Source organism: Salmo salar, chromosome 28 (assembly GCF_965601325.2).
Source record: "Salmo salar chromosome 28, fSalSal1, whole genome shotgun sequence".
Classification (NCBI taxonomy): domain Eukaryota; kingdom Metazoa; phylum Chordata; class Actinopteri; order Salmoniformes; family Salmonidae; genus Salmo; species Salmo salar.
Genome location: NC_138318.1, coordinates 30,902,793 through 30,924,473, shown reverse-complemented (window position 1 = coordinate 30,924,473; position 21,681 = coordinate 30,902,793). Strand labels below are relative to the sequence as shown.

The following is a 21,681-nucleotide window of genomic DNA, read 5'->3' as shown; positions in this document are numbered from 1 at the left end:
CCCAAACAGTTCGAGCTTCTACATTTAAAAATCCACTTTTCCAGAAATATGTCTCTCACTGTTGTCGCTTGTTATAGATCTCCCTCAGCCCCCAGCTGTGCCCTGGACACCATATGTGAATTAATCGCCCCCCATTTATCTTCAGAGTTCGTACTGTTAGGTGACCTAAACTTGGATATGCTTAACACCCTGGCCATCCTACAATCTAAGCTAGATGCCCTCAATCTCACACAAATTATCATGGAACCTACCAGGTACAACCGTAAATCCGTAAACACGGGCACCCTCATAGATATCATCCTGACCAGCCTGCCCTCTAAATACACCTCTGCTGTCTTCAACCAGGATCTCAGCGATCACTGCCTCATTGCCTGCGTCCGTAATGGGTCCGCAGTCACATGACCACCCCTCATCACTGTCAAATGCTCCCTAAAACACTTCAGCGAGCAGGCCTTTCTAATCGACCTGGCCCATGTATCCTGGAAGGATATTGACCTCATTCCGTTAGTAGAGGATGCCTGGTTATTCTTTAAAAATGCCTTCCTCACCATCTTGAATAAGCATGACCCATTAAAAAAATGTATAACTAAGAACTAAGAACAGAACCTCCCTTGGTTCACTCCAGACCTGACTGCCCTTGACCAGAACAAAAACATCCTGTGGCGTACTGAAGTTAGGAACCAACATATTCAGGCAGTTAGGAAAGCAAAGGCTAGCTTTTTCAAACAGAAATTTGCATCATGTAGCATAAACTCCAAAAAGTTCTGGGACACTGTAAAATCCATGGAGAATAAGAGCACCTCCTCCCAGCTGCCCACTGCACTGAGGCTAGGAAACACTGTCACCACCGAAAAATCTACGATAATCGAGAATTTCAATAAGCATTTTTCTACGGCTGGCCATGCTTTCCACCTGGCTAACCCTACCCTGGTCAACAGCTCTGCACCCCCCACAGCAACTTGCCCAAGCCTCCCCCATTTCCCCTTCACCCAAATCCAGATAGCTGATGTTCTGAAAGAGCAGCAAAATCTGGACCCCTACAAATCAGCTGGGCTAGACAATCTGGACCCTCTCTTTCTAAAATTATCCACCACAATTGTTGCAACCCTTATTACTAACCTGTTCAACCTCTCTTTTGTATCATCTGAGATCCCTAAAGATTGGAAAGCTGCCGCGGTCATCCCCCTCTTCAAAGGGAGAGACAGCCTAGACCCAAACTGTTACAGACCTATATCTATCCTACCCTGCCATTCTAAAGTCTTCGAAAGCCAAGTTAACAAACAGATCACCGACCATTTCGAATCCCACCATACCTTCTCCGCTCTGCAATCTGATTTCCGAGCTGGTCATGGGTGCACCACAGCCACACTCAAGGTCCTAAACGATATCATAACCGCCATCGATAAGAGATAATACTCTGCAGCCGTATTCATCGACCTGGCCAAGGCTTTCAACTCTGTCAATCACCACATTCTTATCGGCAGACTCAGCAGCCTTGGTTTCTCAAATGACTGCCTCGCCTGGTTCACCAACTACTTCTCAGACAGAGTTCAGTGTGTCAAATCGGAGGGCCTGTTGTCCGGACCTCTGGTAGTTTCTATGGGGGTGCCACAGGGTTCAATTCTCGGGCCGACTCTTTTCTCTGTATACATCAATGATGTCGCTCTTGCTGCTGGTGATTCTCTGATCCACCTCTACACAGATGACACCATTCTGTATACTTCTGGCCCTTCTTTGGACACTGTGTTAACAAACCTCCAGATGAGTTTCAATGCCATACAACTCTCCATCCATGGCCTCCAACTGCTCTTAAATGCAAGTATAACTAAATACATGCTCTTCAACTGATCGCTGCCGGCACCTGCCCGCCCGTCTAGCATCACTACTCTGGACGGTTCTGACATAGAATATGTGGACAACTACCAATACCCAGGTGTCTGGTTAGACTGTAAACTCTCCTTCCAGACTCACATCAAGCATCTCCAATCCAAAATTAAATCTAGAATCGGCTTCCTATTTCGCAACAAAGCATCCTTCACTCATGCTGCCAAACATACCCTCGTAAAACTGACTATCCTACCGATCCATGACTTCGGCGATGTCATTTACAGAATAGCCTCCAACACTCTGCTCAGCGAATTGGATGCAGTCTATCACAGTGCCATCCATTTTGTCACCAAAGCCCCATCTACTACCCTCCACTGTGACCTGTATGCTTTCAATGGCTTGGCCCTCGCTTCAAATTTGTCGCTGCCAAACCCACTGGCTCCAGGTCATCTATAAGTATTTGCTAGGTAAAGTCCCGCCTTATCTCAGCTCACTGGTCACCATAGCAGCACGTGCTCCAGCAGGTATATCTCACTGGTCACCCCCAAAGCCAACTCCTCCATTGGCCGCCTTTCCTTCCAGTTCTCTGCTGCCAATGACGGGAACGAATTTCAAAAATCACTGAAGCTGGAGACTCATATCTCCCTCACTAACTTTAAGCATCAGCTGTCAGAGCAGCGTACAGATCATTGCACCTGTACATAGCCCATCTGTAAATAGCCCACCCAACTACCTCATCCCCATATTGTATTTTTTTTGTTGCTCCTTTGCACCCCAGTATCTCTACTTGCACATTCATCTTCTGCACATCTATCAATCCAGTGTTTAATTGCTAAATTGTAATTATTTCACCACTATGGCCTATTTATTGCCTTACCTCCCTAATCTTACTTCATTTGCACACACTGTATATAGACTTTCTATTGTGCTATTGACTGTGCTTCTGTTTATTCCATGTGTAACTCTGTGTTGTTTGTGTCGCACTGCTTTGCTTTTTCTTGGCCAGGTCGGAGTTGTAAATGAGAACTTGTTCTCAACTGGCCTACCTGGTTAAATAAAGGTGAAATAAAAAAAATACAAATAAAAAATTCCTTCTTGACAGATTCTACAATACCAGTTACTGTATGTTTAGATAGATCTGTTCACCAGAGATTACCTAAAGTGTTAACTATTAACAGTGATGTTGTGAAATTGCGGCATGTGTGTACATGTGTTGTAATCATGTAATGCATTTAGCAGCAATTACCTTGGCTCATTTAATGTGCTTTTGACCTACTGTACCAACCTTTTTTTTGTCAAGCTACATCATGTTTGCATGTTGAGGAAAACTCTTCAACTCACTAATATGTTATGATGGTAGAAATTATTCAGCAATCTAATACTGAGATCAGCTCATGTTTTTCCAGGGGAGACACAGAAATGGGAAATTAATACAATACAATCAAAAAAAATCTGTTATGTTATGTTATGTTATGTTCGGTTCTTCCAAGGGTAGCAAAGGTCTGATGCTGGAAGAAAGCATTTGCCACTTGGTGATGCTTAGGAGAATCCTTTGAACGATAATCTTGTTGTTATGCAGCCATGTACCTCTTTCTCACAATGCTTTATCCTACCCATTCTGTCTGTCCTAAAAGCTGTCATCAGCGTCTGCAAAGCCTCTTGTGTCTTTTAATTATTATTTTTTAAATATTGGGCCCTGTAAACAACACAAGCTAATGCATTTTTTGTACACACAGCACAAAATTATCATTCTTGTTCTTACTTGTGAAGTTCTTGCTTGATAAGGCAGAAAATTGCTTTTGGATACAGTATACAATATTTTTCTTAGGTTAGGTAGAGAGAATTCTTTGTGCTCAGAGGAAAGCCTGAATAGCTTTATAAATCACACACAATTACCTTGTTAACATCTGGAGTGTTTACTTTGTTCTGGAGTCATTTGAACTGTGAAGCACCTCAAATATGTGGGCTGCAACCAACAGCTCTCTTGTAAATTGCTAAACTGACTGCAAATGTCTCAAAATGTAGATAGAGAAAGAGGATAACTAAAGGGTATCCATTTTCAAAAGGAAGATGTCACCGAACTACAACTACATTTGGTTAGTTCCAGGCAGAGATGTAAATCACAAATATATTGTCTATTAATGTTCTGTATTCAAATCAAATCAAATTTTATTGGTCACATACACATGGTTAGCAGATGTTAATGCGAGTGTAGCGAAATGCTTGTGCTTCTAGTTCCGACTATGCAGTAAAATCTAACAAGTAATCCAACAATTTCACAACAACTACCTTATACACACAAGTGTAAAGGGATGAATAAGAATATGTACATATAAATATATGGATGAGCGATGGCCGTGCGGCATAAGCAAGATGCAGTAGATGGCATAGAGTACAGTATACACTTATGAGATGAGTAATGTAGGGTATGTAATCATTTATATAAAGTGGCATTGTTTAAAGTGACTAGTGATACTTTATTAAGTCTGTTTATTTAAGTGGCCAGAGATTTGAGTCTGTATGTTGGCAGCAGCCTCTCTATGTTAGTGATGGCTGATTAACAGTCTGATGGCCTTGAGATAGAAGCTGTTTTTCAGTCTCTTGGTCCCAGCTTTGATGCACCTGTACTGACCTCGCCTTCTGGATGTTAGCGGGGTGAACAGGCAGTGGCTCGGGTGGTTGTTGTCCTTGATGATCTTTTTGGCCTTCCTGTGACATCGGGTGCTGTAGGTGTCCTGGAGGGCAGGTAGTTTGCCTCCGGTGATGCGTTGTGCAGACCGCACTACCCTCTGGAGAGCCTTGCGGTTGAGGGCGGTGCAATTTCCGTACCAGCTGGTGATACAGCCCGACAGGATGCTCTCGATTGTGCATCTGTAAAAGTTTGTGAGTGTTTTAGATGACAAGCCAAATTTCTTCAGCCTCCTGAGGTTGAAGAGGTGCTGTTGCGCCTTCTTCACCACACTGTCTGTGTGGGTGGACCATTTCAGTTTGTCCGTGATGTGTACGCTATGGAACTTAAAACTTTCCACCTTCTCCACTACTGTCCCGTCGATGTGGATGGGGGGGGGGGTGGGTGGGGGGGGGGGGGGTGGTGCACTCCCAATTCTGTTTCCTGAAGTCCACAATCATCTCTTTTGTTTTCCTGACACCACACAGGTTATTTTCCTGACACCACACTCTGAGGGCCCTCACCTCCTCCCTGTAGGCTGTCTCATCATTGTTGGTAATCAGGCCTACCACTGTGGTGTCGTCTGCAAACTTAATGATTGAGTTGGAAGTGTGCATGGACACGCAGTCATAGGTGAACAGGGAATACAGGAGGGGGCTGAGCACGCACCCATGTGTGGCCCCAGTTTTGAGGATCAGCGGGGTGGAGATGTTGTTTCCTACCTTCACCACCTGGGGGTGGCCCGTCAGAAAGTCCAGGACCCAGTTGCACAGTGCGGGGTCGAGACCTAGGGTCTCAAGCTTAATGACAAGTTTGGAGGGTACTATGGTGGTAAATGCTGAGATGTAGTCAATGAACAGCATTCTTACATAGGAATTCCTCTTGTCCAGATGGGATAGGGCAGTGTGCAGTGTGATGGCGATTGCATCATCAGTGGACATATTGGGTCGGTAAGCAAATTGGAGTGGGTCTAGGGTATCAGGTAGGGTGGAGGTGGTATGGTCCTTGACTAGTCTCTCAAAGCACTTCATGATGACAGAAGTGAGTGCAATGGGGCGATAGTCATTTAGTTCAGTTACCTTAGCTTTCTTGGAAACAGGAACAATGGTGGCCATCTTGAAGCATGTGGGAACAACAGACTGGGATAGGGATTGGTTGAACATGTAAGTAAACACACCAGCCAGCTGGTCTGCGCATGCTCTGAGGACGCGGCTAGGGATGGCGTCTGGGCCGTCAGCCTTATGAGGGTTAACACGTTTAAATGTTTTACTCACGTTGGCTACTGAGAAGGAGAGCCCACAGGCTTTGGTAGCGGGCCGTGTCAGTGGCACTGTATTGTCCTAAAAGCGAGCAAAGAAGTTGTTTAATTTGTCTGGGAGCAAGACGTCGGTGTCCGCGACGGGGCTGGTTTTCTTTTTGTAATCCGTGATTAACTGCAGACCCTGCCACATATGTCTCGTGTTTGAGCTGTTGAATTGCGATTCTACATTGACTCTATACTGACACTTTGCTTGTTTGATTGCCTTGCGGAGGGAATAGCTGCACTGTTTGTATTCGTTCATGTTTCCAGTCGCCTTGCCATGATTAAAAGCGGTGGTGAGCGCTTTCAGTTTCGCGCAAATGCTGCCATCAATCCACGGTTTCTGGTTAGGGAAGGTTTTAATGGTCACAGAGGGAACGACATCTCCGATTCACTTGCTAATAAACTCGCTCACTGAGTCAGCGTATACGTCAAAGTTATTGTCTGAGGCTATCCAGAACATATCCCAGTCCACGTGATCTAAGCAATCTTGAAGCGTGGAATCCGATTGGTCAGAACAGCGTTGAATGACCGGAGCACAGGCGTTTCCTGTTTTAGTTTCTGTCTACAGGCTGGGAGCAACAAAATGAAGTCATGGTCAGATTTGCCGAAGGCAAGGCGGGGGAGGGCTTTGTATGCATCACGGAAGTTCGAGTAGCAATGATCCAGAAAGCTACGAGCTCTTGTCGCGCATTCGATATGCTGATAGAATTTAGGAAGTATGGTTCTTAGGTTAGCTTTGTTAAAATCCCCAGCTACAATAAATGCTGCCTCAGGATGTATGTGTTCCAGCTTACATAGAGTCCAGTGAAGTTCTTTCAGGGCCGACGAGGGATCTGCTTGGTGGGGGGGGAAATTCTCTTGGAAGATAATACGGTCGGCATTTGATTGCAAGGAATTCTAGGTTGGGTGAACAAAATTATTTAGGAAGTATGGTATGGTATTGGTATTATGGTATTATGTCATGTTTCATGTTTTGTGTGGACCCCAGGAAGAGTAGCTGCTGCTTTTGCAACAGCTAATGGGGATTATTACAAAAATGATATAAAAATAAATTTATTATCTCTGGCATTACTGAAATTAACCATGGCTTCTTATCATTATCGTTATCATAGCAGGTTCCTCACCATATCCAACTGGTAAAAGAATCCTCCATGTACAATCCATGTTACCAGGGTAGTTGCCAGGGAATCCAGGACTTAAAATAACATTGGCCAAGTCAACAGCTGTTCCACCGCACTTTGCTGGAAAATAAAAATGCACATAATGTGTGGCACACATTGAAAATATATTGCAGACAATGAATAACACTGAAACAGTAAACCATTGCCTTGAATGTGACCACTTCCAAGTAAAAGTTCTTACCAATGCAGAGAGGGGGAGGATAGTTCCAGCGCCGCACGGTCCCTGGCATACAGGATATATGAGAGTGGCCCTGGAAAATAGAAAGGTAGGATGTTTCTCTCTATAATGTAAAGGCAGTTGGTTTCTCTCTCAGATGTAAAGGTAGGGGGTTTCTCTCTATAATGTACAGGTAGGGTGTTTCTCTCTATAATGTAAAGGTAGGGGATTTCTCTCTATAATGTAAAGGTAGGGTGTTTCTCTCTATAATGTGAAGGTAAGGGGTTTCTCTCTATAATGTACAGGTAGGGGGTTTCTCTCTCAGATGTAAAGGTAGGGTGTTTCTCTCTATAATGTACAGGTAGGGGGTTTCTCTCTATAATGTGAAGGTAGGGGGTTTCTCTTTCAGATGTAAAGGTAGGGTTTTTCTCTCTATAATGTAAAGGTAGGGGGTTTCTCTCTATAATGTGAAGGTAGGGGGTTTCTCTATCAGATGTAAAGGTAGGGTGTTTCTCTCTATAATGTACAGGTAGGGGGTTTCTCTCTCAGATGTAAAGGTAGGGTGTTTCTCTCTATAATGTAAAGGTAGGGGGTTTCTCTCTCAGATGTAAAGGTAGGGGGTTTCTCTCTATAATGTTATGGTAGGGGGTTTCTCTCTATAATGTGAAGGTAGGGGGTTTCTCTCTCAGATGTAAAGGTAGGGGGTTTCTCTCTATAATGTGAAGGTAGGGGGTTTCTCTCTCAGATGTAAAGGTAGGGTGTTTCTCTCTATAATGTACAGGTAGGGGGTTTCTCTCTCAGATGTAAAGGTAGGGGGTTTCTCTCTTTAATGTGAAGGTAGGGGGTTTCTCTCTATAATGTACAGGTAGGGGGTTTCTCTCTCAGATGTAAAGGTAGTGGGTTTCTCTCTATAATGTAAAGGTAGGGGGTTTCTCTCTATAATGTAAAGGTAGGGGGTTTCTCTCTATAATGTGAAGGTAGGGGGTTTCTCTCTATAATGTAAAGGTAGGGGGTTTCTCTCTCAGATGTAAAGGTAGGGGGTTTCTCTCTATAATGTAAAGGTAGGGGGTTTCTCTCTATAATGTGAAGGTAGGGGGTTTCTCTCTATAATGTGAGGGTAGGGGGTTTCCCTCTATAATGTAAAGGTAGGGGGTTTCTCTCTATAATGTAAAGGTAGGGGGTTTCTCTTTCAGATGTAAAGGTAGGGTTTTTCTCTCTATAATGTAAAGGTAGGGGGTTTCTCTCTATAATGTGAAGGTAGGGGGTTTCTCTATCAGATGTAAAGGTAGGGTGTTTCTCTCTATAATGTACAGGTAGGGGGTTTCTCTCTCAGATGTAAAGGTAGGGTGTTTCTCTCTATAATGTAAAGGTAGGGGGTTTCTCTCTCAGATGTAAAGGTAGGGGGTTTCTCTCTATAATGTTATGGTACCGGGTTCCTCTCAATAATGTGATGGTAGGGGGTTTCTCTCTCAGATGTAAAGGTAAGGGGTTTCTCTCTATAATGTGAAGGTAGGGGGTTTCTCTCTCAGATGTAAAGGTAGGGTGTTTCTCTCTATAATGTACAGGTAGGGGGTTTCTCTCTCAGATGTAAAGGTAGGGGGTTTCTCTATTTAATGTGAAGGTAGGGGGTTTCTCTCTATAATGTACAGGTAGGGGGTTTCTCTCTCAGATGTAAAGGTAGGGGGTTTCTCTCTCAGATGTAAAGGTAGGGGGTTTCTCTCTATAATGTAAAGGTAGGGGGTTTCTCTCTATAATGTGAAGGTAGGGGGTTTCTCTCTATAATGTGAGGGTAGGGGGTTTCCCTCTATAATGTAAAGGTAGGGGGTTTCTCTCTATAATGTAAAGGTAGGGGGTTTCTCTCTATAATGTGAAGGTAGGGGGTTTCTCTCTATAATGTAAAGGTAGTTGGTTTCTCTCTCAGATGTAAAGGTAGGGTGTTTCTCTCTATAATGTAAAGGTAGGGGGTTTCTCTCTCAGATGTAAAGGTAGGGGGTTTCTCTCTATAATGTTATGGTAGGGGGTTTCTCTCTATAATGTGAAAGTAGGGGGTTTCTCTCTCAGATGTAAAGGTAGGGGGTTTCTCTCTTTAATGTGAAGGTAGGGGGTTTCTCTCTATAATGTAAAGGTAGGGGGTTTCTCTCTATAATGTGAAGGTAGGGGGTTTCTCTCTCAGATGTAAAGGTAGGGGGTTTCTCTCTTTAATGTGAAGGTAGGGGGTTTCTCTCTATAATGTACAGGTAAGGGGTTTCTCTCTCAGATGTAAAGGTAGGGGGTTTCTCTCTATAATGTAAAGGTAGGGTGTTTCTCTCTATAATGTGAAGGTAGGGGGTTTCTCTCTATAATGTAAAGTTAGGGTGTTTCTCTCTATAATGTGAAGGTAGGGGGTTTCTCTCTATAATGTAAAGGTAGGGTGTTTCTCTCTATAATGTGAAGGTAGGGGGTTTCTCTCTATAATGTGAACATAGGGGGTTTCTCTCTATAATGTGAAGGTAGGGTGTTTCTCTCTATAATGTGAAGGTAGGGGGTTTCTCTCTCAGATGTAAAGGTAGGGGGTTTCTCTCTTTAATGTGAAGGTAGGGGGTTTCTCTCTATAATGTACAGGTAGGGGGTTTCTCTCTCAGATGTAAAGGTAGTGGGTTTCTCTCTATAATGTAAAGGTAGGGGGTTTCTCTCTATAATGTAAAGGTAGGGGGTTTCTCTCTATAATGTGAAGGTAGGGGGTTTCTCTCTATAATGTAAAGGTAGGGGGTTTCTCTCTCAGATGTAAAGGTAGGGGGTTTCTCTCTATAATGTAAAGGTAGGGGGTTTCTCTCTATAATGTGAAGGTAGGGGGTTTCTCTCTATAATGTGAGGGTAGGGGGTTTCCCTCTATAATGTAAAGGTAGGGGGTTTCTCTCTATAATGTAAAGGTAGGGGGTTTCTCTTTCAGATGTAAAGGTAGGGTTTTTCTCTCTATAATGTAAAGGTAGGGGGTTTCTCTCTATAATGTGAAGGTAGGGGGTTTCTCTATCAGATGTAAAGGTAGGGTGTTTCTCTCTATAATGTACAGGTAGGGGGTTTCTCTCTCAGATGTAAAGGTAGGGTGTTTCTCTCTATAATGTAAAGGTAGGGGGTTTCTCTCTCAGATGTAAAGGTAGGGGGTTTCTCTCTATAATGTTATGGTACCGGGTTTCTCTCAATAATGTGATGGTAGGGGGTTTCTCTCTCAGATGTAAAGGTAAGGGGTTTCTCTCTATAATGTGAAGGTAGGGGGTTTCTCTCTCAGATGTAAAGGTAGGGTGTTTCTCTCTATAATGTACAGGTAGGGGGTTTCTCTCTCAGATGTAAAGGTAGGGGGTTTCTCTATTTAATGTGAAGGTAGGGGGTTTCTCTCTATAATGTACAGGTAGGGGGTTTCTCTCTCAGATGTAAAGGTAGGGGGTTTCTCTCTCAGATGTAAAGGTAGGGGGTTTCTCTCTATAATGTAAAGGTAGGGGGTTTCTCTCTATAATGTGAAGGTAGGGGGTTTCTCTCTATAATGTAAAGGTAGGGGGTTTCTCTCTCAGATGTAAAGGTAGGGGGTTTCTCTCTATAATGTAAAGGTAGGGGGTTTCTCTCTATAATGTGAAGGTAGGGGGTTTCTCTCTATAATGTGAGGGTAGGGGGTTTCCCTCTATAATGTAAAGGTAGGGGGTTTCTCTCTATAATGTAAAGGTAGGGGGTTTCTCTCTATAATGTGAAGGTAGGGGGTTTCTCTCCATAATGTAAAGGTAGTTGGTTTCTCTCTCAGATGTAAAGGTAGGGTGTTTCTCTCTATAATGTAAAGGTAGGGGGTTTCTCTCTCAGATGTAAAGGTAGGGGGTTTCTCTCTATAATGTTATGGTAGGGGGTTTCTCTCTATAATGTGAAAGTAGGGGGTTTCTCTCTCAGATGTAAAGGTAGGGGGTTTCTCTCTTTAATGTGAAGGTAGGGGGTTTCTCTCTATAATGTAAAGGTAGGGGGTTTCTCTCTATAATGTGAAGGTAGGGGGTTTCTCTCTCAGATGTAAAGGTAGGGTGTTTCTCTCTATAATATACAGGTAGGGGGTTTCTCTCTCAGATGTAAAGGTAGGGGGTTTCTCTCTTTAATGTGAAGGTAGGGGGTTTCTCTCTATAATGTACAGGTAAGGGGTTTCTCTCTCAGATGTAAAGGTAGGGTGTTTCTCTCTATAATGTGAAGGTAGGGGGTTTCTCTCTATAATGTAAAGTTAGGGTGTTTCTCTCTATAATGTGAAGGTAGGGGGTTTCTCTCTATAATGTAAAGGTAGGGTGTTTCTCTCTATAATGTGAAGGTAGGGGGTTTCTCTCTATAATGTGAACATAGGGGGTTTCTCTCTATAATGTGAAGGTAGGGTGTTTCTCTCTATAATGTGAAGGTAGGGGGTTTCTCTCTCAGATGTAAAGGTAGGGGGTTTCTCTCTTTAATGTGAAGGTAGGGGGTTTCTCTCTATAATGTACAGGTAGGGGGTTTCTCTCTCAGATGTAAAGGTAGTGGGTTTCTCTCTATAATGTAAAGGTAGGGGGTTTCTCTCTATAATGTAAAGGTAGGGGGTTTCTCTCTATAATGTGAAGGTAGGGGGTTTCTCTCTATAATGTAAAGGTAGGGGGTTTCTCTCTCAGATGTAAAGGTAGGGGGTTTCTCTCTATAATGTAAAGGTAGGGGGTTTCTCTCTATAATGTGAAGGTAGGGGGTTTCTCTCTATAATGTGAGGGTAGGGGGTTTCCCTCTATAATGTAAAGGTAGGGGGTTTCTCTCTATAATGTAAAGGTAGGGGGTTTCTCTTTCAGATGTAAAGGTAGGGTTTTTCTCTCTATAATGTAAAGGTAGGGGGTTTCTCTCTATAATGTGAAGGTAGGGGGTTTCTCTATCAGATGTAAAGGTAGGGTGTTTCTCTCTATAATGTACAGGTAGGGGGTTTCTCTCTCAGATGTAAAGGTAGGGTGTTTCTCTCTATAATGTAAAGGTAGGGGGTTTCTCTCTCAGATGTAAAGGTAGGGGGTTTCTCTCTATAATGTTATGGTACCGGGTTTCTCTCAATAATGTGATGGTAGGGGGTTTCTCTCTCAGATGTAAAGGTAAGGGGTTTCTCTCTATAATGTGAAGGTAGGGGGTTTCTCTCTCAGATGTAAAGGTAGGGTGTTTCTCTCTATAATGTACAGGTAGGGGGTTTCTCTCTCAGATGTAAAGGTAGGGGGTTTCTCTATTTAATGTGAAGGTAGGGGGTTTCTCTCTATAATGTACAGGTAGGGGGTTTCTCTCTCAGATGTAAAGGTAGGGGGTTTCTCTCTCAGATGTAAAGGTAGGGGGTTTCTCTCTATAATGTAAAGGTAGGGGGTTTCTCTCTATAATGTGAAGGTAGGGGGTTTCTCTCTATAATGTAAAGGTAGGGGGTTTCTCTCTCAGATGTAAAGGTAGGGGGTTTCTCTCTATAATGTAAAGGTAGGGGGTTTCTCTCTATAATGTGAAGGTAGGGGGTTTCTCTCTATAATGTGAGGGTAGGGGGTTTCCCTCTATAATGTAAAGGTAGGGGGTTTCTCTCTATAATGTAAAGGTAGGGGGTTTCTCTCTATAATGTGAAGGTAGGGGGTTTCTCTCCATAATGTAAAGGTAGTTGGTTTCTCTCTCAGATGTAAAGGTAGGGTGTTTCTCTCTATAATGTAAAGGTAGGGGGTTTCTCTCTCAGATGTAAAGGTAGGGGGTTTCTCTCTATAATGTTATGGTAGGGGGTTTCTCTCTATAATGTGAAAGTAGGGGGTTTCTCTCTCAGATGTAAAGGTAGGGGGTTTCTCTCTTTAATGTGAAGGTAGGGGGTTTCTCTCTATAATGTAAAGGTAGGGGGTTTCTCTCTATAATGTGAAGGTAGGGGGTTTCTCTCTCAGATGTAAAGGTAGGGTGTTTCTCTCTATAATATACAGGTAGGGGGTTTCTCTCTCAGATGTAAAGGTAGGGGGTTTCTCTCTTTAATGTGAAGGTAGGGGGTTTCTCTCTATAATGTACAGGTAAGGGGTTTCTCTCTCAGATGTAAAGGTAGGGTGTTTCTCTCTATAATGTGAAGGTAGGGGGTTTCTCTCTATAATGTAAAGTTAGGGTGTTTCTCTCTATAATGTGAAGGTAGGGGGTTTCTCTCTATAATGTAAAGGTAGGGTGTTTCTCTCTATAATGTGAAGGTAGGGGGTTTCTCTCTATAATGTGAACATAGGGGGTTTCTCTCTATAATGTGAAGGTAGGGTGTTTCTCTCTATAATGTGAAGGTAGGGGGTTTCTCTCTCAGATGTAAAGGTAGGGGGTTTCTCTCTTTAATGTGAAGGTAGGGGGTTTCTCTCTATAATGTACAGGTAGGGGGTTTCTCTCTCAGATGTAAAGGTAGTGGGTTTCTCTCTATAATGTAAAGGTAGGGGGTTTCTCTCTATAATGTAAAGGTAGGGGGTTTCTCTCTATAATGTGAAGGTAGGGGGTTTCTCTCTATAATGTAAAGGTAGGGGGTTTCTCTCTCAGATGTAAAGGTAGGGGGTTTCTCTCTATAATGTAAAGGTAGGGGGTTTCTCTCTATAATGTGAAGGTAGGGGGTTTCTCTCTATAATGTGAGGGTAGGGGGTTTCCCTCTATAATGTAAAGGTAGGGGGTTTCTCTCTATAATGTAAAGGTAGGGGGTTTCTCTTTCAGATGTAAAGGTAGGGTTTTTCTCTCTATAATGTAAAGGTAGGGGGTTTCTCTCTATAATGTGAAGGTAGGGGGTTTCTCTATCAGATGTAAAGGTAGGGTGTTTCTCTCTATAATGTACAGGTAGGGGGTTTCTCTCTCAGATGTAAAGGTAGGGTGTTTCTCTCTATAATGTAAAGGTAGGGGGTTTCTCTCTCAGATGTAAAGGTAGGGGGTTTCTCTCTATAATGTTATGGTACCGGGTTTCTCTCAATAATGTGATGGTAGGGGGTTTCTCTCTCAGATGTAAAGGTAAGGGGTTTCTCTCTATAATGTGAAGGTAGGGGGTTTCTCTCTCAGATGTAAAGGTAGGGTGTTTCTCTCTATAATGTACAGGTAGGGGGTTTCTCTCTCAGATGTAAAGGTAGGGGGTTTCTCTATTTAATGTGAAGGTAGGGGGTTTCTCTCTATAATGTACAGGTAGGGGGTTTCTCTCTCAGATGTAAAGGTAGGGGGTTTCTCTCTCAGATGTAAAGGTAGGGGGTTTCTCTCTATAATGTAAAGGTAGGGGGTTTCTCTCTATAATGTGAAGGTAGGGGGTTTCTCTCTATAATGTAAAGGTAGGGGGTTTCTCTCTCAGATGTAAAGGTAGGGGGTTTCTCTCTATAATGTAAAGGTAGGGGGTTTCTCTCTATAATGTGAAGGTAGGGGGTTTCTCTCTATAATGTGAGGGTAGGGGGTTTCCCTCTATAATGTAAAGGTAGGGGGTTTCTCTCTATAATGTAAAGGTAGGGGGTTTCTCTCTATAATGTGAAGGTAGGGGGTTTCTCTCTATAATGTAAAGGTAGGGGGTTTCTCTCTCAGATGTAAAGGTAGGGGGTTTCTCTCTATAATGTAAAGGTAGGGGGTTTCTCTCTATAATGTGAAGGTAGGGGGTTTCTCTCTATAATGTGAGGGTAGGGGGTTTCCCTCTATAATGTAAAGGTAGGGGGTTTCTCTCTATAATGTAAAGGTAGGGGGTTTCTCTTTCAGATGTAAAGGTAGGGTTTTTCTCTCTATAATGTAAAGGTAGGGGGTTTCTCTCTATAATGTGAAGGTAGGGGGTTTCTCTATCAGATGTAAAGGTAGGGTGTTTCTCTCTATAATGTACAGGTAGGGGGTTTCTCTCTCAGATGTAAAGGTAGGGTGTTTCTCTCTATAATGTAAAGGTAGGGGGTTTCTCTCTCAGATGTAAAGGTAGGGGGTTTCTCTCTATAATGTTATGGTACCGGGTTTCTCTCAATAATGTGATGGTAGGGGGTTTCTCTCTCAGATGTAAAGGTAAGGGGTTTCTCTCTATAATGTGAAGGTAGGGGGTTTCTCTCTCAGATGTAAAGGTAGGGTGTTTCTCTCTATAATGTACAGGTAGGGGGTTTCTCTCTCAGATGTAAAGGTAGGGGGTTTCTCTATTTAATGTGAAGGTAGGGGGTTTCTCTCTATAATGTACAGGTAGGGGGTTTCTCTCTCAGATGTAAAGGTAGGGGGTTTCTCTCTCAGATGTAAAGGTAGGGGGTTTCTCTCTATAATGTAAAGGTAGGGGGTTTCTCTCTATAATGTGAAGGTAGGGGGTTTCTCTCTATAATGTAAAGGTAGGGGGTTTCTCTCTCAGATGTAAAGGTAGGGGGTTTCTCTCTATAATGTAAAGGTAGGGGGTTTCTCTCTATAATGTGAAGGTAGGGGGTTTCTCTCTATAATGTGAGGGTAGGGGGTTTCCCTCTATAATGTAAAGGTAGGGGGTTTCTCTCTATAATGTAAAGGTAGGGGGTTTCTCTCTATAATGTGAAAGTAGGGGGTTTCTCTCTATAATGTAAAGGTAGTTGGTTTCTCTCTCAGATGTAAAGGTAGGGTGTTTCTCTCTATAATGTAAAGGTAGGGGGTTTCTCTCTCAGATGTAAAGGTAGGGGGTTTCTCTCTATAATGTTATGGTAGGGGGTTTCTCTCTATAATGTGAAAGTAGGGGGTTTCTCTCTCAGATGTAAAGGTAGGGGGTTTCTCTCTTTAATGTGAAGGTAGGGGGTTTCTCTCTATAATGTAAAGGTAGGGGGTTTCTCTCTATAATGTGAAGGTAGGGGGTTTCTCTCTCAGATGTAAAGGTAGGGTGTTTCTCTCTATAATATACAGGTAGGGGGTTTCTCTCTCAGATGTAAAGGTAGGGGGTTTCTCTCTTTAATGTGAAGGTAGGGGGTTTCTCTCTATAATGTACAGGTAAGGGGTTTCTCTCTCAGATGTAAAGGTAGGGGGTTTCTCTCTATAATGTAAAGGTAGGGTGTTTCTCTCTATAATGTGAAGGTAGGGGGTTTCTCTCTATAATGTAAAGTTAGGGTGTTTCTCTCTATAATGTGAAGGTAGGGGGTTTCTCTCTATAATGTAAAGGTAGGGTGTTTCTCTCTATAATGTGAAGGTAGGGGGTTTCTCTCTATAATGTGAACATAGGGGGTTTCTCTCTATAATGTGAAGGTAGGGTGTTTCTCTCTATAATGTGAAGGTAGGGGGTTTCTCTCTATATTGTGAAGGTAGGGGGTTTCTCTCTATAATGTACAGGTAGGGTGTTTCTCTCTATAATGTGAAGGTAGGGGGTTTCTCTCTATAATGTAAAGGTAGGGGGTTTCTCTCTCAGATGTAAAGGTAGGGGGTTTCTCTCTATAATGTAAAGGTAGGGTGTTTCTCTCTATAATGTGAAGGTAGGGGGTTTCTCTCTATAATGTAATGGTAGGGTGTTTCTCTCTATAATGTGAAGGTAGGGGGTTTCTCTCTATAATGTAAAGCTAGGGGGTTTCTCTCTCAGATGTAAAGGTAGAGGGATTCTCTCTATAATGTAAAGGTAGGGGGTTTCTCTCTATAATGTAAAGGTAGGGGGTTTCTCTCTATAATGTAAAGGTAGGGGGTTTCTCTATAATGTAAAGGTAGGGGGTTTCTCTCTATAATGTAAAGGTAGGGGGTTTCTCTCTCAGATGTAAAGGTAGAGGGTTTCTCTCTATAATGTAAAGGTAAGGGGTTTCTCTCTATAATGTAAAGGTAGGGGGTTTCTTTCTATAATGTAAAGGTAGGGGGTTTCTCTCTATAATGTGAAGATAGGGGGTTTCTCTCTATAATGTAAAGGTAGGGGGTTTCTCTCTATAATGTGAAGGTAGGGGGTTTCTCTCTATAATGTAAAGGTAGGGGGTTTCTCTCTCAGATGTAAAGGTAGGGGGTTTCTCTCTATAATGTAAAGGTAGGGGTTTTCTCTCTATAATGTGAAGGTAGGGGGTTTCTCTCTATAATGTGAGGGTAGGGGGTTTCCCTCTATAATGTAAAGGTAGGGGGTTTCTCTCTATAATGTAAAGGTAGGGGGTTTCTCTCTATAATGTGAAGGTAGGGGGTTTCTCTCTATAATGTAAAGGTAGTTGGTTTCTCTCTCAGATGTAAAGGTAGGGTGTTTCTCTCTATAATGTGAAGGTAGGGGGTTTCTCTCTATAATGTAAAGTTAGGGTGTTTCTCTCTATAATGTGAAGGTAGGGGGTTTCTCTCTATAATGTAAAGGTAGGGTGTTTCTCTCTATAATGTGAAGGTAGGGGGTTTCTCTCTATAATGTGAACATAGGGGGTTTCTCTCTATAATGTGAAGGTAGGGTGTTTCTCTCTATAATGTGAAGGTAGGGGGTTTCTCTCTCAGATGTAAAGGTAGGGGGTTTCTCTCTATAATGTAAAGGTAGGGTGTTTCTCTCTATAATGTGAAGGTAGGGGGTTTCTCTCTATAATGTAATGGTAGGGTGTTTCTCTCTATAATGTGAAGGTAGGGGGTTTCTCTCTATAATGTAAAGCTAGGGGGTTTCTCTCTCAGATGTAAAGGTAGAGGGATTCTCTCTATAATGTAAAGGTAGGGGGTTTCTCTCTATAATGTAAAGGTAGGGGGTTTCTCTCTATAATGTAAAGGTAGGGGGTTTCTCTATAATGTAAAGGTAGGGGGTTTCTCTCTATAATGTAAAGGTAGGGGGTTTCTCTCTCAGATGTAAAGGTAGAGGGTTTCTCTCTATAATGTAAAGGTAAGGGGTTTCTCTCTATAATGTAAAGGTAGGGGGTTTCTTTCTATAATGTAAAGGTAGGGGGTTTCTCTCTATAATGTGAAGATAGGGGGTTTCTCTCTATAATGTAAAGGTAGGGGGTTTCTCTCTATAATGTGAAGGTAGGGGGTTTCTCTCTATAATGTAAAGGTAGGGGGTTTCTCTCTCAGATGTAAAGGTAGGGGGTTTCTCTCTATAATGTAAAGGTAGGGGTTTTCTCTCTATAATGTGAAGGTAGGGGGTTTCTCTCTATAATGTGAGGGTAGGGGGTTTCCCTCTATAATGTAAAGGTAGGGGGTTTCTCTCTATAATGTGAAGATAGGGGGTTTCTCTCTATAATGTAAAGGTAGTTGGTTTCTCTCTCAGATGTAAAGGTAGGGTGTTTCTCTCTATAATGTAAAGGTAGGGGGTTTCTCTCTATAATGTGAAGGTAGGGGGTTTCTCTATCAGATGTAAAGGTAGGGTGTTTCTCTCTATAATGTACAGGTAGGGGGTTTCTCTCTCAGATGTAAAGGTAGGGTGTTTCTCTCTATAATGTAAAGGTAGGGGGTTTCTCTCTCAGATGTAAAGGTAGGGGGTTTCTCTCTATAATGTTATGGTAGGGGGTTTCTCTCTATAATGTGAAAGTAGGGGGTTTCTCTCTCAGATGTAAAGGTAGGGGGTTTCTCTCTTTAATGTGAAGGTAGGGGGTTTCTCTCTATAATGTAAAGGTAGGGGGTTTCTCTCTATAATGTGAAGGTAGGGGGTTTCTCTCTCAGATGTAAAGGTAGGGTGTTTCTCTCTATAATATACAGGTGGTGGGTTTCTCTCTCAGATGTAAAGGTAGGGGGTTTCTCTCTTTAATGTGAAGGTAGGGGGTTTCTCTCTATAATGTACAGGTGGGGGGTTTCTCTCTCAGATGTAAAGGTAGGGGGTTTCTCTCTATAATGTAAAGGTAGGGTGTTTCTCTCTATAATGTGAAGGTAGGGGGTTTCTCTCTATAATGTGAGGGTAGGGGGTTTCCCTCTATAATGTAAAGGTAGGGGGTTTCTCTCTATAGATGTGAAGGTAGGGTGTTTCTCTCTATAATGTAGAAGGTAGGGGGTTTCTCTCTACTAGATGTAAAGGTAGGGGGTTTCTCTCTATAATGTTATGGTACCGGGTTCCTCTCAATAATGTGATGGTAGGGGGTTTCTCTCTCAGATGTAAAGGTAAGGGGTTTCTCTCTATAATGTGAAGGTAGGGGGTTTCTCTCTCAGATGTAAAGGTAGGGTGTTTCTCTCTATAATGTACAGGTAGGGGGTTTCTCTCTCAGATGTAAAGGTAGGGGGTTTCTCTATTTAATGTGAAGGTAGGGGGTTTCTCTCTACAATGTACAGGTAGGGGGTTTCTCTCTCAGATGTAAAGGTAGGGGGTTTCTCTCTCAGATGTAAAGGTAGGGGGTTTCTCTCTATAATGTAAAGGTAGGGGGTTTCTCTCTATAATGTGAAGGTAGGGGGTTTCTCTCTATAATGTAAAGGTAGGGGGTTTCTCTCTCAGATGTAAAGGTAGGGGGTTTCTCTCTATAATGTAAAGGTAGGGGGTTTCTCTCTATAATGTGAAGGTAGGGGGTTTCTCTCTATAATGTGAGGGTAGAGGGTTTCCCTCTATAATGTAAAGGTAGGGGGTTTCTCTCTATAATGTAAAGGTAGGGGGTTTCTCTCTATAATGTGAAGGTAGGGGGTTTCTCTCTATAATGTAAAGGTAGTTGGTTTCTCTCTCAGATGTAAAGGTAGGGTGTTTCTCTCTATAATGTAAAGGTAGGGGGTTTCTCTCTCAGATGTAAAGGTAGGGGGTTTCTCTCTATAATGTTATGGTAGGGGGTTTCTCTCTATAATGTGAAAGTAGGGGGTTTCTCTCTCAGATGTAAAGGTAGGGGGTTTCTCTCTTTAATGTGAAGGTAGGGGGTTTCTCTCTATAATGTAAAGGTAGGGGGTTTCTCTCTATAATGTGAAGGTAGGGGGTTTCTCTCTCAGATGTAAAGGTACGGTGTTTCTCTCTATAATATACAGGTAGGGGGTTTCTCTCTCAGATGTAAAGGTAGGGGGTTTCTCTCTTTAATGTGAAGGTAGGGGGTTTCTCTCTATAATGTACAGGTAAGGGGTTTCTCTCTCAGATGTAAAGGTAGGGGGTTTCTCTCTATAATGTAAAGGTAGGGTGTTTCTCTCTATAATGTGAAGGTAAGGGGTTTCTCTCTATAATGTAAAGTTAGGGTGTTTCTCTCTATAATGTGAAGGTAGGGGGTTTCTCTCTATAATGTAAAGGTAGGGTGTTTCTCTCTATAATATGAAGGTAGGGGGTTTCTCTCTATAATGTGAACATAGGGGGTTTCTCTCTATAATGTGAAGGTAGGGTGTTTCTCTCTATAATGTGAAGGTAGGGGGTTTCTCTCTATATTGTGAAGGTAGGGGGTTTCTCTCTATAATGTACAGGTAGGGTGTTTCTCTCTATAATGTGAAGGTAGGGGGTTTCTCTCTATAATGTAAAGGTAGGGGGTTTCTCTCTCAGATGTAAAGGTAGGGGGTTTCTCTCTATAATGTAAAGGTAGGGTGTTTCTCTCTATAATGTGAAGGTAGGGGGTTTCTCTCTATAATGTAATGGTAGGGTGTTTCTCTCTATAATGTGAAGGTAGGGGGTTTCTCTCTATAATGTAAAGCTAGGGGGTTTCTCTCTCAGACGTAAAGGTAGAGGGATTCTCTCTATAATGTAAAGGTAGGGGGTTTCTCTCTATAATGTAAAGGTAGGGGGTTTCTCTCTATAATGTAAAGGTAGGGGGTTTCTCTATAATGTAAAGGTAGGGGGTTTCTCTCTATAATGTAAAGGTAGGGGGTTTCTCTCTCAGATGTAAAGGTAGAGGGTTTCTCTCTATAATGTAAAGGTAAGGGGTTTCTCTCTATAATGTAAATGTAGGGGGTTTCTTTCTATAATGTAAAGGTAGGGGGTTTCTCTCTATAATGTGAAGATAGGGGGTTTCTCTCTATAATGTAAAGGTAGGGGGTTTCTCTCTATAATGTGAAGGTAGGGGGTTTCTCTCTATAATGTAAAGGTAGTTGGTTTCTCTCTCAGATGTAAAGGTAGGGTGTTTCTCTCTATAATGTAAAGGTAGGGGGTTTCTCTCTCAGATGTAAAGGTAGGGGGTTTCTCTCTATAATGTTATGGTAGGGGGTTTCTCTCTATAATGTGAAAGTAGGGGGTTTCTCTCTCAGATGTAAAGGTAGGGGGTTTCTCTCTTTAATGTGAAGGTAGGGGGTTTCTCTCTATAATGTAAAGGTAGGGGGTTTCTCTCTATAATGTGAAGGTAGGGGGTTTCTCTCTCAGATGTAAAGGTAGGGTGTTTCTCTCTATAATATACAGGTAGGGGGTTTCTCTCTCAGATGTAAAGGTAGGGGGTTTCTCTCTTTAATGTGAAGGTAGGGGGTTTCTCTCTATAATGTACAGGTAAGGGGTTTCTCTCTCAGATGTAAAGGTAGGGGGTTTCTCTCTATAATGTAAAGGTAGGGTGTTTCTCTCTATAATGTGAAGGTAGGGGGTTTCTCTCTATAATGTAAAGTTAGGGTGTTTCTCTCTATAATGTGAAGGTAGGGGGTTTCTCTCTATAATGTAAAGGTAGGGTGTTTCTCTCTATAATGTGAAGGTAGGGGGTTTCTCTCTATAATGTGAACATAGGGGGTTTCTCTCTATAATGTGAAGGTAGGGTGTTTCTCTCTATAATGTGAAGGTAGGGGGTTTCTCTCTATATTGTGAAGGTAGGGGGTTTCTCTCTATAATGTACAGGTAGGGTGTTTCTCTCTA

The 21,681-nt window shown here is 42.5% G+C and overlaps 1 protein-coding gene across 1 annotated transcript in view; it reads right to left on the bottom strand.

Moving 5' to 3' along the window:
• Window positions 1-21,681, bottom strand: part of LOC106589815 (CUB and sushi domain-containing protein 1) — a 406,652-nt gene that overhangs the window by 46,919 nt on the left and 338,052 nt on the right. Inside the window, exons 39-40 of the mRNA XM_082970365.1 lie at window positions 7,161-7,230; window positions 6,923-7,039 (exon numbers count right to left, since the gene is read on the bottom strand). Of these exons, the coding sequence (XP_082826491.1) occupies window positions 6,923-7,039; window positions 7,161-7,230 (187 nt within the window). The remainder of the gene's footprint in view (window positions 1-6,922; window positions 7,040-7,160; window positions 7,231-21,681) is intronic.